At 40.7% G+C, this 13,609-nt stretch overlaps 1 protein-coding gene across 1 annotated transcript in view; it reads right to left on the bottom strand.

Annotated features, from left to right (window-relative positions):
- CLVS1 (clavesin 1) overlaps nt 1–13,283 on the bottom strand; it is a 134,265-nt gene extending 120,982 nt beyond the window's left edge. The window contains 2 exon segments of the mRNA XM_030553159.1: nt 923–1,547; nt 12,995–13,283. Of these exon segments, the coding sequence (XP_030409019.1) occupies nt 923–1,311 (389 nt within the window). The 5' untranslated portion in view covers nt 1,312–1,547; nt 12,995–13,283.
- Nucleotides 13,284–13,609: the final 326 nt, after the last annotated feature.

The raw sequence follows: 13,609 nt of genomic DNA, 5'->3' as shown, positions 1-13,609 counted from the left end.
CCTCAGCAAAAAGTCATTTTTCCACAGGGAAGGAAGAAAATCTGTGTGTGCCATGAATTCTGCATGGCAAAATGGCACAGAATTCCACCAAGAGTAACAAACCCCCAGTCTAACCAGCACTGAGTTTTGGGATTAAAATCTTAATCCTAATATAGATTATACTGCTTATGGGCCGTATCTTTATAATGAGCCATCCCAAATCCCTGGAATAGAACAGTGCAATGTTTGGGAAGTTCAAAATTTGAATCTGAGCTTTTGCAGCTTGAGCTACCCTGTGCTGAAAATCTATAGTTGACATTAAAATCCTGTATTTTATTAAGTTTCTCAACCTCATCATGCAGGCAGAAGAACTGCAGAGGAGCGACCTGAGAAGAGAAAGATACTGTGAGAAGAACATTCCAGATCTGGCCCTTTCATATATGTCTATACTACCTCAAAGAGGTAGAGGGAGCTGACTAAATAGTCACATTAAATTTTAATATAATTTTATTTTAGGGGCTGGAAGAGATCTTTGGTTGTAACATATTATAGCAGAAATAGGCTGAACTGAAAATACCCTTTGCCTGATTATATCTCCCAAATATCTAACCTATCCACAAGCACCAAAGTGTGTAGAAATTAAGATGCCATTCTTGTCAATATATCATTCAGAGGCTGTATCTCCTACATGAGGCAATTGTCTGGCTTAAACCTGCAAACGTTATGGAAAAATATGAGCTACCTGTTTGAAGTGATGTATAGTAAATCCTCTGTGGCAAGGTATGAGAAATGATAGACAATCACATTAGATGAAGGCTTTAGTGAAATGGACTCATGTTTAGAATACATGTTATCAAAATGATCTCATTGCCTATAATATGGTCATTAATCAACAATGAACAGGTTTTGTGTGTGTATAAATATATAAGTACACTACATTTACCTACTCTGATCCCAGTTAGCTGCAAAAAGCAGAAGAATCTTCCTGCCGTAGTGATCACGTTTTTCCAGCACTCCAGGGAATCCATCAATCAGAGCCCGTTTGATCCCAGGATCATCAGCCTTGAAGTTCTTGAACATATCCAGGTTTAACTGGCGGTACTGGAAGTACTGGGCCAGCAGTCTGAAGGCATCTGTTTGGTGAAACTTTCTGGCTCGGAGAAATCTCAAGATGAAGGCATCATCCGTACGTAAAAACCCAATGTCAGGCCTGGTGATGATCATGTCCCTGACTTGTTGGATATCCTGATGCAAAATGTCTGGGTTTTCATTCAGTTCCAGACGGGCTTTCTCTATAGTCTCTGGACTAAGTCCAGTTTGTAAATGGGTCATCTCTGCAAAAGTCTCTTTTCCAGATCCTTAACTTCAGATTATTTAGCAGAAGAAATGCTGATCCCATTCAACTAATGGTCTGCTGTAAGTGTGATCCATTCAAAAGCTTTTTGCTGCCCAGCTGTTTGAAAAGAATTGTTTTAGGGCCTTTTTCATAGCCTTGCAAGGAGGTATAACTTTCAGTTCGTATGTAGTGTAATCCATCCAAAAACAAGTGTAGCTTATTCCATCACTCACTAAAAAACAAATATATATTAAAAACATGAATTAAATATGTACTGAAGGCTTAAATGAATGCACTTCTGAGTTCGTATACAATAATCACTGCACTGCTTCTGTATTTTAAGTATTCGAAGGATAGCAACCAAATAGTCTTTGAGTGGTGCAGTTACCATAATGCTATCATTGATATCTTGAATGCATAATATATAAGTATCCCAAAAAGACAGTCTGATGAATTTATCATTATATTGAGCATATAGCAGTGGCAATCTTATACTGATTTAGTATAATAATAAATAATAACAGAAAGGCCAGCACTTCATGATTATGCTCTATTACTGTTATGCCTTTCCTGTGATACAAGTCCCTTCCAGGGCCAGCCTGGAGTGACAGCTGTAAAAATAATGGCAGCTCATAGTTTACTGGTCTGGTTTTTCACGCATGATGTGACAAAGTGTTCTCTTCTGATGAGCCATGCTAAAACAAAAAAGCAACATTTTCAGCCTTTAAAATAAGCAAATTTCCACTTTTCATGATTAATCTAGTATTTTTTAAAGGTTGGTTTATTGTGAATAGTATCATTTCATACATTTCCCTTTACTTCCCTTTATCCATTTATTCTCTGTGTTTATAACTTTTCCCTAGACTGGTGCAGAGAACCATGATAAAATTGTGAACACCGTGGCAGTCAGGATAATTTGATATATGGAGACCACTCTCAGAAAACATTTTCCATTGAGGGTTTTCATTTTTTAAAAAGTTCTTTCTTGTGTTTTCCAGTGGTACCATTGTGTCTGAGCCAATGATCTAGAGGCTTTGTCTTCACTGCCATAAAAGGTGGGTTTTCAAAAGGTGTGACAACTAAGGTGAGTTCGCTCTTGCTGTAAAATCCTACTGGAGACAAGGCACTGTAGTTTTATAGAGGTAAACTAGGCGAGATCAACCGCAGGTGGGGAGAATATAGTGTTGATCTCCCCTGGCTTCCTCACAGTAAAAATTACAGGAGCCTTGTCTCCAGTATTATTTTACAGCTGGATAGCTCAGGTGTGTAAATTATGCCACTAAAACAATCCACCTTTTCTTGCAGTGAAGACATCGCCAGCATCTTTTTAATTGCTAGGTGCAGAATAACATCACTAGCAAAGCTTAATGCTCAACACAGACTCCCAACCCACTGCTATTCCTCCAGCAATGTTCTTCCTGGTGAGTGCACACACACGCGCTTTCACACTCACCCACCCACCCACACACACACATCTTCTCACCTCACAGTCCCTTGTCACCTTATCTCTTTCCTTTTAATGGTCTTTTAAGTAATGCTGCTTATCTACAGTTTCTAGTTTGCTTAGCCCAGTAGTCTAGAAGTTCAAAACACAAAGTCTCTCAATGAATAAACTGTGACATATGTTTGATAATTCTAGCGTTGCAATCTTAATGTTAGGATGATAATTTTATTGTGAGCTCGTACTTTCAGTATCTTGTAATTTTTCTGGAAAAACTTTACATTTTGTGTTTAAATTTTTCATATTTGTTCTTAGCTATGCTTATTAAAAAAAAAGTCCTGGGCTGCTATAAGCATAACAAAAAATGTCACAGAAACTTCTTAGGAGTTTTACTAGTGTAAATCAGGAGATACCTCCACTGAAGTCAATGGAGCTACACTTTTGTGAAGTAAGATCAGAATCAGGCCCAGTTTTTCAGCCTTTACAGAAAAAAAAGTTCAGATTTCTCTTTTGAGATGCCTCAAAAGAAGCTTGGTCTTAAAATGTAGACACTACATACCCCTCAGTGATGTGGGTACTTTATTAGGTTTGAAGAAAGTTGTTTGAAAAATAATAGAGTTTTAGGGTATGTCGACACTGGAATTAAAACCCATACCTGGCCTTTGCTGGCTGATTCCAGCTCATGGAACTCGAGCTAAGTGATTGTTTAATTGTGTGTAGATGCTCAGGCTGGATCCTGGACGTGCTCTAGGACCCTGAATGACGTGAGAGTCCCAGAGCTCAGGCTGCAGCCTGAGCCTGAATATCTACACCACAATTAAACAGCCCCTTAGCCCAAGCCTCACGACCCGAGTTGGCTGGTCCGTTCCAGCCAGGGGCGTCTAAGTTCATTGTAGACATACCCATAGACAGTGACATTGGTGTAATTTGAGGGGACTCCATTGATTTCAATTGAGTTACACTGGTTTAACACTGACGCAGGCTGCACAAGAACAAGGCCTTTGTTTTTTAATTAAAATTTCAAACTTTGTGTCATTAGTTTTCTTGCATTTAATAAGTTTTTTTAATTATAATTGATGGCATTGTACTTATTTAAAACTAACACTTCCCCCCCAGCATGGGAGTGTCATCTAAGAAGTGGTATATCAGTTTCCAATCTGTTTTAACAGTGGCTTAAAAGCCAAAGAAACACATGGAACCAGAATTTTTGCTGCTGTAAGGTCTGCTCAGAAGAGGAGGGGTGCAGTCAGGGAGCCAATTAAAGCTCCCTAATTCTCAATCTGCAGCAGTTCTGACACTACCCCTGGTGTAAGTTAGAGCAGCCTAGGAGCTACTCTCATTTATGTCAGTTGGATACAGTTCTAAGGGATCATACACCAACTGAGAATTTGTGGAATAGAACTGCACTCTGCCATGCTCCTTTCCTGCCCCCTGCCACTTTCACCATGTCTGCACTGTTAGGATCTGGGCACATTCTTGCCTGAGCTGAGGCAGCCAGATTCTGCCCTTCATCAGTGCACAGGGGCAAGAAATGGGGGAAAGAATCTGTCTCATTATATTTCTTTAGTTTTTAAACTCTCCTGTTCTTTCAGATTCTTAAAATATGGGTGGGGGCTTTACTACTTACAGTCTGTTTTACATGATTTCTGTATAACAAGCATCATAAATGATGCTACTTCTTAATATGAGTATTATTTTATTACCTTATTTAGTTTGTGGAAGCACCCAAAATGTGTTAAACACATCCAGAGGGGGAGACAGTCCCCATTTCACGAAGATATTGGTTGCCAGTAAGTGATTTAGAAATACCCACTGCGACTAAGACCATTTATTTTCAAATACATTTTACAGTTTGTTCCTATGGGGACAAGCTTCTTACCCTTCGGAACACTCTGATCAACAGGCTAAACAAAGTTTTCTCTGAAATACAGTATTGGTACTGCAAAATAATCCACAGCACATGTAAACAAGCAGTAACGGTCATAATTCCATTAGAAATCATGGGACTTGTTCCTCGCTGTTGTAATTCACTGTGGCTCCATTGAGTTCAACAGAGCTATGCTGATTTACACCATCTGATGATTTGGCCCCCATGGTATTTAGATTAGTAACACACATTAATGCCAGAGAGCTACCCAATTTAATTGTCCCTGTGATTTCTCAAATGGTACTGATCTCTTGAATTCCTAAATATGTAACAGATGCACATTCCCTGTCATCATACCCACACATTGCAATTTTCCCCTTCTCCTCTTAGGTTGTCTACAATTCTTACTTGTGTAAAATGCTCCAGATTTAAAACTAACTTTGCATCTTTTATTCTTTCATGTAAGCGTGCTGACATTTTTTTCCCTCTGGAATGGTGTTGCTGTGCAATGGCAAAACAGAGCCTTTGTTAGACAAGAGCATTGCTGAGAACATATTATGACTTCTTCCTCTGCTGGGGTCCTTTCACAGCTTTTTAAAATAAATCATTCCTCCAAAGGAACAAAGCCCAAATATATACCAGGAAAAATAACAATCATTATTCAAAACAAGAAATATTGAACGAGAAGTAACTATTCATCACATACATCATTTTTTATTTTCAATGTATTAAGTTCAGTTCCCAAAAAGATTCAGAGAAGGGACCGGATGCTTGTGATACTGAAAATAAGCTGGTTTCTCCAGTCAATGGCCTGTGGTTTTGCCTGGCATGAAGGACCTGTGTTTATTTTATATTAGTAATAATAATAATACTATTGGTTCACAGCACCTTATTCTGTAATATTCAGTGTAACCTTTCTGGATTTCCCCAAAGACAGGCTACCCCCATCCAATACCCAGGACACCTACCTCTATGCTGTTGTCCCAGCATGAAGTGTCTAGCAGAAAGAACTATCTCTAGGAGAAGGAAAACTCTGATTTCAAATGGGGACAGACAGTGATCGCTTAGCCTCTTCAGGCAAGTCTATCAAGGAGAAGGAAACTCTGCTTTCAAATCTGAGCAGTCCAAGCTCATTAGCCTTGGAAGGTAAGTGGACAAGGGTGGAACCACTGATACTAGTTCCCAGCAGGCTATGACATGGTGTTCCCATGAGTGGGATAGGGTGGGTTAGCCTAATAAGCCACTGTATTATAAAATTACTTATTAGAGAAACAGTTCAGCAAGCCAGACTGACTTATGTGGATTTTGACCAAGGGTCATCAAGCCTAGCAAATGGAAATAGTAATGGATTTTTGGATAACAGTTGGAATGTTAGAACTCTATTTTTCCCAGGCCTAAATGAGCTAAAAGCAGAGGAGTTACAGAAGTTACAAGTTTCCCTTGCTGCCATACAAGAGACACATTGGCTGGGTACAGGAGAGTTGACAGTTAAGAATTATACTTTCCTTTATTCCGAACACTTAAGTGCCCAAGTGAAGCATAGGCTTGGGCTTGCTATAACAGTGGACAAGAGAACAGTTACTTCAGTGAACAACTGGAAACTGATGTCTGAGCAGATTGACACTACTTCCTACAATGAACTATGCACCAACAGAAGTATCAAAAGAGGAAGAGAAGCGTGGATTGTATCAACAGCTGGATGCCACTGTAGATGAGATTCCTGATTGTTATAAGATCCTGATAATGGGAGATATGAATGCAAAGCTTAGTTATGGATATGGTTAGCAAATGAACAGGGTTAGCCCACATGGCACTGGGATGAGAAACCATATGAAGAAAGGTTAATGCTGTGAGATGCACAATCTGGTTCTTTGTGGTACTTGGTTTCAAATGACATGCAAAAGGTTACATGGAATTCATCAGATGGTCAAACCAGAAACCAGAATGGCCACATTATTATCAGTAAAAGGGATAAATGGTCACGCTAGGATGTTAGTCTATAGAAGCACCAAGTGTAACTGTGATTAACTTAATCCTTCCAATTAGTAGTTCAAGTCCAAGAAAAAGATAGGTGCAACTGGAGCCAAATTTGACCTTGATAAATTAAAGGATAGCAGGGAGGCATACAAGGTGACACTTGGAGGGCCTTTCCGGTCATTAATTTGCTATGAGGAAGAAATCTCACTACAGAATGGATAGAAAATAATCAAGGGAGTGATGCAAAACACTGCAAAGGAAATTATTAGAAGACATGAGAAAACAAAGGAAAGTTGGACAAGCAAGAAAACAAGAATATTATAGGAAAAGTGCAAATAAGCCAAGACTGCTGGGAAAGTAGAAGTAAAAATATTGGGGAAAGTGATGATGAAATCACAAAGACTGGTCAAGGAACTATCTGGAAAAAGGCTCAACAACTACAGGAGGCATCAAGAAAACAAGACATGAAAATGGCATACCCAAAGGTTAAGTTGTATTGAAACACAATCAGGTCAATGATGTGAGCTGTAAGAAAGACAACTGGTGAACTGACAATAAATGCCAAAGAAGGTTGGTGAAGATGCTGCTGAAGATAAACAGCTGACAGGATGCCAAAGAAAATATTACAAATACAACCAAGGTCAGTCCAACCTAGAGGCCAACCAGCCTTTATATGGTGGGACATCATACACAGGAACATGACCAGGTTGCGCTTAGTGGAGGAACAAGTCATGGGCAGGAATGCATGGTACTGTACTTCTCTGTCTGTAAAGATGCTTTGAGATGAGAAGAAGCAGCAGCACTTATATAGGTCTTTCTAGCAGAAGATCTCAAAGTGCTTTACAAAGATGGGTAAGCACTGTTCATGTCATCTGATATGTGGGAAAACTGAAGCACAAAGTTTAAGTGACTTTCCCAAAGTCACACAGCAAGCCAACGGCAGAGCCAGAAGTTGTCTGCATTATTTTCTTTGGCATCCTATCAGCTGTTTGTCTCTACCATTGAAATCTTTTGGACTGCAGCCAATCCTGTACCCAGATTTCTTTGTTTGCCTTAAAATCATTCCACTCCCATCTTTCCATCTTCCAGACAATTCTTATCTCTACTGCCCTTCACACTACTACATCTGGCATTATAGCTTGTGAATCATCATTGATAAACTAATGCTATACATCACCAAAAATCTGATGATTCCAGCTTTCCAATGATGTATAACGTTTCTCTGGTCCTGTGGGTTCCCATCAAATTAGATATTAACATCACATCGTGTGTATTTTTAAGCACTGCTCTGATTATTCCGATTACCATCTTGCCTTGCAATTTTAAAGCAAATTCATCAAAAACTTAATAAATTAATAGAACCACTAACTTCAGTTCCAGCTGGATTTGTTACCCCTATCTACAGATCTTTGAGAGCTAGAGCCAGTGCTGTAAGCCATCTGAAAGCTTGCTGTCATGGCTTTTAGATGGTCTCAAGTATTAGGGAAAGCTCCTCAGCTGGTGTTAATAGGCATAGCTCCATTAGGATCTGGTCCTTAATTTCTAACTCCTGGCATCCATGAGGATATTGGCTGCTCAAAGCATTCTGGAAGGGAAGTGAGTGGGCAGAAATGGAAATAAGACGGTAGTCGAGAGTGACTCGACTTTCACCCTGTGGGTGTCATCTCATTAAATTGCTTTTTAAAATATGCTGATATTAACTCTGTAAAACAACTTGGGGTTAGATTCTACTCCCTAATGGTAAAGATACTGGAATAGGGATGCAGGGTACTACAGCACCCCTGGCTTGAACTGGTTTCCATTATATACAAGGTTTACAGTCTGGTTCAATGACTGTCAGCACCCTCACTATAAAAATTGTTCCAGCCCCCCTGTCAAACAGGGAATGAGAGATGAAGTTATAACTGAATCTCTATATAGTGTGTATATGGCCTCTGTTACACTAAATACCATGAGGTACTATGGTATTTATCCTCGTATCACCCCTGTTGTGCAGCAAAGTACTATTATCCCCATTTTATAGAGGGGAAACTGAGGCACAGTGAGACAAAGTGATCTGCTCAAAGTCATACAGGAAGTGTTTGATGGAGCAGGGGACTGAGCACTGGTTTCCTGAGTTAGCACCCTAACCGTGCGTTTATCATTCCACTCCTTATATACTGACCAGGGTTATGCTGTACCTCGTGGGCTGAAATGTAGCTATGTGCATGTTTTTCCTATGCACTAGAGAGCTCCACGAGACAGTGTGTCCAGTGCTCCTTCCAGGGCTCTGCAGCTCCACATTGTCCCCAGTGTAAGGCTGGGCCTAAATGGCACAATCTAGGCCTCAGCAGCTTAATGTTTCTTTATATTTCACTAATATTTGCGCCTCTGCTTTGATTCTTTCTCCCATCAAAATCCAAGAAGTTGTTAGAGTCCCATCTTACTAGTGCCATCACAGTCATTTCCTGCTTCTCTATATGAAGCACTAGAATGGCTCAGTGGGGTTAAATGGAGGGAAATATCTTATTTCATTATCTTTCTAAGTCTGGTATTTACTTCATGGGGGCGTTGTAGCTTCTCTTGACTGTGGGAATAGGAAATGGTTGTGATGATAACATCAGCATCAGACTCAACAGTGTTCTAAGAATTTCCTGGAACTAGGAATCCTAGCTAAGGTATAAATATAAACACTTCCTTAAGTTTAGTGACACTAATACATGACAGATCCCTAATGCTCTCAAGTTAGTCTTTTCCCCCTCTCCCCAACTTTTGGCCAGGTCTTAATTGTGGAGTAGTGGACATTATGGGGGTCTGATTTCCAAAGCACAGTAAGGTGCCATTCAGTCGATGCAGACCCTGCTGGTTCCCTACTGTGCGATAGTTGTTAAAAAGTAACAGGGAACTTTTTAGTGTGAACCAAAAGGGTCTACATGGACCAATTACTGTGCAACATATTAATGGCTTTAGAAATCATACCGCTGTAGTACGTATTGCTGCACCAGGTAGAAAAGCCCTAAGTCAATTACAGGTTACCTGAGCGCAACACTTATCTATCCAGCACTAGTAGTTGAGCCATAGTGCAGGACAAAACACAGCAGCAACTAGATTGATATTTGTGGCACCTTTCCACAGCAACTAGAGCAGGAAAGGCTGCACTACCTACATCCATTTGCTCCTGTTGTGTTCATGGGTTGGTTGATAGGCTTTAAGAGATTCAAGTAATAAGGTGGCAGGGTGTAAAAGAGATTGAGAATTAGGCCAATTATCTCTAAGTCTGGAATTTGCATCATAAGTTATATGTAAGTTTTGTAGAAGGGTGTCATAGTGTGGTGGGACTCAACTACCTTTTAAATAAATATTTTGTACAAAATATTTTATAAGCTAATAAAGTTATAGCAGTCTTTCCTCAAATAATTTGATATCAATAGGGAACCAAGCCTTGATAAAATGCATATCATATGCAATGTCATCAATGAACTTGGGCATGCAAAGTATGGAACATTCAGAAGGAATAGAACAGGCAGTAGGACACGTCATTCATGAAATATGTGTCAAATAGTCCAAATGTCAGTATGCAGTCCTTCACAAAGTACTATACTCATAGGCTTTTGTCAGACTCAATCCAATAGACTACACTATGCAGTTTAATATTCTTCTTTTAGAATACATTATCAGTAAATGGGTAGTGCCATGAATTCTCACATACAAATATGATATCTGTGAAACATGCTGAAATCTGAGTGATGAGTGACTGAAATGCTGAGGGATGGGAGTAACTATGTGGGTAGAGATGATTTGTGTTACAATATCTACACAAGCATATGTATAAGTTGTACCTGACATAGTCAATGGATTTATTCCTATGCCTTTAAAAAAACATAACTTACCTAATTTTCCTGTTCTTTTGATCCCCCTTATAAATGTTGGATCTTTTAAAAACAACAGTTCACTGCATGCTAATGTTAATTGTACATGACTGGCACAATCCTGCAGATTTTAATTCTAATTGTGCCATAATTCCCAGTGAAGACAGTGAACATTTTTCCTGAGTAGGGCCTCCAGGATCAGTCCCTTACTAATGCTGTACTGCATTTATTTTGAAAGAAAAAGATTGGATTTCCACGCCACTGAAATGAGGAAATGCTGGAATTTTCCTGTGGTTTTACTTACAAGTGACCCCTTGCACACACCTAGGGTTTTACTTCTGACCCCTTGCACACACCTAGGGTGACCAGATGTCCCGATTTTATAGGGACAGTCCCGATATTTGGGGCTTTTTTAAAATATGGGCTCCTGTTACCCCCCACTCCCATCTCAATCTTTCACACTTGCTATCTGGTCACCCTACACACACCTTCAGTTCCAAATTTACATAAAAGGAGAAGCTTAATTTCATTTTAGAATGGATAAAGGGTTGTAGTCTGTTAAGGAAAGTGCTAGGCATTAGTATTTTGATTTCCACAAATCCTATATAGAAAAATACTGTTTTGGGAGTTTTCAGATTAAATCTCTTGAGATTGTACTGAATTCATGAGGGATGGGGCTCTGTTTATTCACCAGACAAAATCAGCATTGGCCACTACTCATTGAACTACCCAACCCTTACCCTTCCCGATAACATAAGCCTGATATTGCTTCTGTTTCTTTACTACATGCCATGTGTATATCACAGTGCTGTCCAGATGCTTCAGAAATGGTAACATTAGAAATGGAGAGAATAAAATGCTCTTGCCAAACAGTGATGTAAATGCTTCATCAATTGCACATGTAAATGGAAAGCTGCAGGGACTTAGAGAGCCAAAGTTTAAGGAACACATCTGATTTTTACTATAAAACTGGTCATGACATTTTCATTTTATCCAATATTGTCCTCTTTTGGAACACCAGCAGCCTGTCCTGGTGTTTGAATAAGGTATCCTCTATGTACAAAGCAAACAGACTTTAATGAATTATATATGTGAACCAATGCTGTCAAATTAATTCCTTCAGCCCTTACATTGCAGAAGTCAAGAGGACTCCTCACCGGAGTAAGTGCTATGCAATATAAGTAAGAGCCACAGAATCAGGTCTGCACAAGATTAAAAAGTCAGGAGTGATTAAATAATGAGCCAGGAACTTAAAAAGTTCTTAAAATGGATGATTACAGTTTCCATTATTTTGTATTACTTTGCAAAAGGCTGATTCCTACAAAATACTCAATGATTTTCAAAGATTAGATGAATCAACAAAATCCTTAAAATCATCAGCAATATTTTCTGTTTGTTAGAACTGATTATGCTGACAAAAACAAATGGACCCTGTTACCTTCAAGCTGGATACTTGACTACAAATCGGTAAAAGACATATAAGGTTATCCAATTTACTAATAGCTGAAAAATAAAATCCTTACCTTTGCTATGCCATGCATGGCATAATGTTGTTGCATAGTATGTCATTTACATGCTGGCACCATGTTAACTTTTCATATACGAGAAAATCAGTTTTATCATCTGATTCCATGAAATCTCCTTCTATAATTTGATCATTCCCATCTAGTCACTGACTAGTGTGAAAGAAAGACCAGCCATATGTTCCTTAACTTCATTTTTATTTAGGCTTATTTGGAGCAAATATTTAGGAATCAACATTCTGAGAAGGGGAAAAGGACCCACAAAAACAACATCCTCCCCCAAGCTTTGAACAGCTGAAAATCAATTACAGTTGGTCCTATAAAATACATGGTATTTCTTGCCTTTATTTGCCTTTCAGGTGTTTTTAAACGGATTAAGATAAAGCTTTAAAAAAACCCTTACATTACATGAGAGCAACATACTCCTTGAGTTTCTGCAGTGGAGGAGCTAAGGGGAGCCGGGTGGAAGTGACTCACCTCACACCCCTCCCCCGCGCGCGCACCACCATTAACGATGATTTCCCTTCGGGCAACCAGAACATTGGATTGACCCTGACTGTTTTCTCCAGCCCGTCCTCGCGCTTCAGGTTTAACACGCAGGATGAAAACAGACAGCAATTTGCCGAAGAGCAGCAGCTCCCTGCTGGTCTTGGGCACGCGCCCTTTCTGCCAGCGCCTGGCTAGGGATCCTTCCATCCTCCCCTCACTTTCCCCTTCCCCCACTTTGCTTTTAGATTGCATCATTCAGCTGAACTTTCCCCTCCAACTTGTGCCCCGGTCCCTGCCCTGCCGGGTGCTGGGGTTTTGGCTGGAGAATTTCTCTGTTATTGCTCCTGGAAGTGCAAGACGAGGCGCTGGGAAGGAATGTGCAGGCAGAGCGGAGGAGGAGAGGACAGGAAGGAATGAGGTGCAGGATTGCGGCTGAGAGCTGTCCAGGCAGGGTAGTGCTGAAACCATGGACGGGTGAGGGACGAAGGGGAGGCAGGAGCCTGTGAAAAGCCAGAAGAAAACAACCCCAAATACCTTCACAGTGCCACGCAGCCTTGCCTGGGGGTATTTTTCCTGCAGGTGCCCTTGCTGCTGAGATGGGTGCGGGAGAAGGCTCCCTCTCTGCCAGCTCCAGGCTCAGATCTCTCGAGAAAACTGTGAATGAGAGCGCCTCAGCTCCACCGGGCTGTGAATTTTTGGTAGGAGGCGTGGGCACCAAAGCCCCGCACGGTGGCTGGCATTCTCCTGGGTCCTAAACGCCTCCCGGATACCTACTCCTCCTGCAGGAGGTCACGCTGGGAGCCCACAGGATGTGAGAGCGGGTCCGGACCCTGACAGATGCTCCCAGAACGATTGCGAGGTTCACCCTGGAAGCAGGATAGGAACACATGACCGTAAAACGCACTCCCCATGTAAGCTCCTCCGTGCTACTAAATTCACCGCGGAGATCCCGTGAGCTTGATGATTTTGCAGACATTTCTTACAGCTCTAGCAGCCTGCTCTGCACGGTGCAGACGAGGGAGGGGGGGAAATACCCACCCCAGGCTGTTCTCCATATCACACTTTTCCTGCTAAATCTCAGCGCTAATGGAACCCCTCCTCCCTGACTGTCTAGGAGACTACGGCTGTGATTCCAGCCAGGAAATCTGG

This window comes from Gopherus evgoodei, chromosome 2 (assembly GCF_007399415.2).
Source record: "Gopherus evgoodei ecotype Sinaloan lineage chromosome 2, rGopEvg1_v1.p, whole genome shotgun sequence".
NCBI classification, from domain to species: domain Eukaryota; kingdom Metazoa; phylum Chordata; order Testudines; family Testudinidae; genus Gopherus; species Gopherus evgoodei.
The sequence above is the reverse complement of the archived record's forward strand: the minus strand, read 5'-3'. Positions and strand labels throughout refer to the sequence as shown.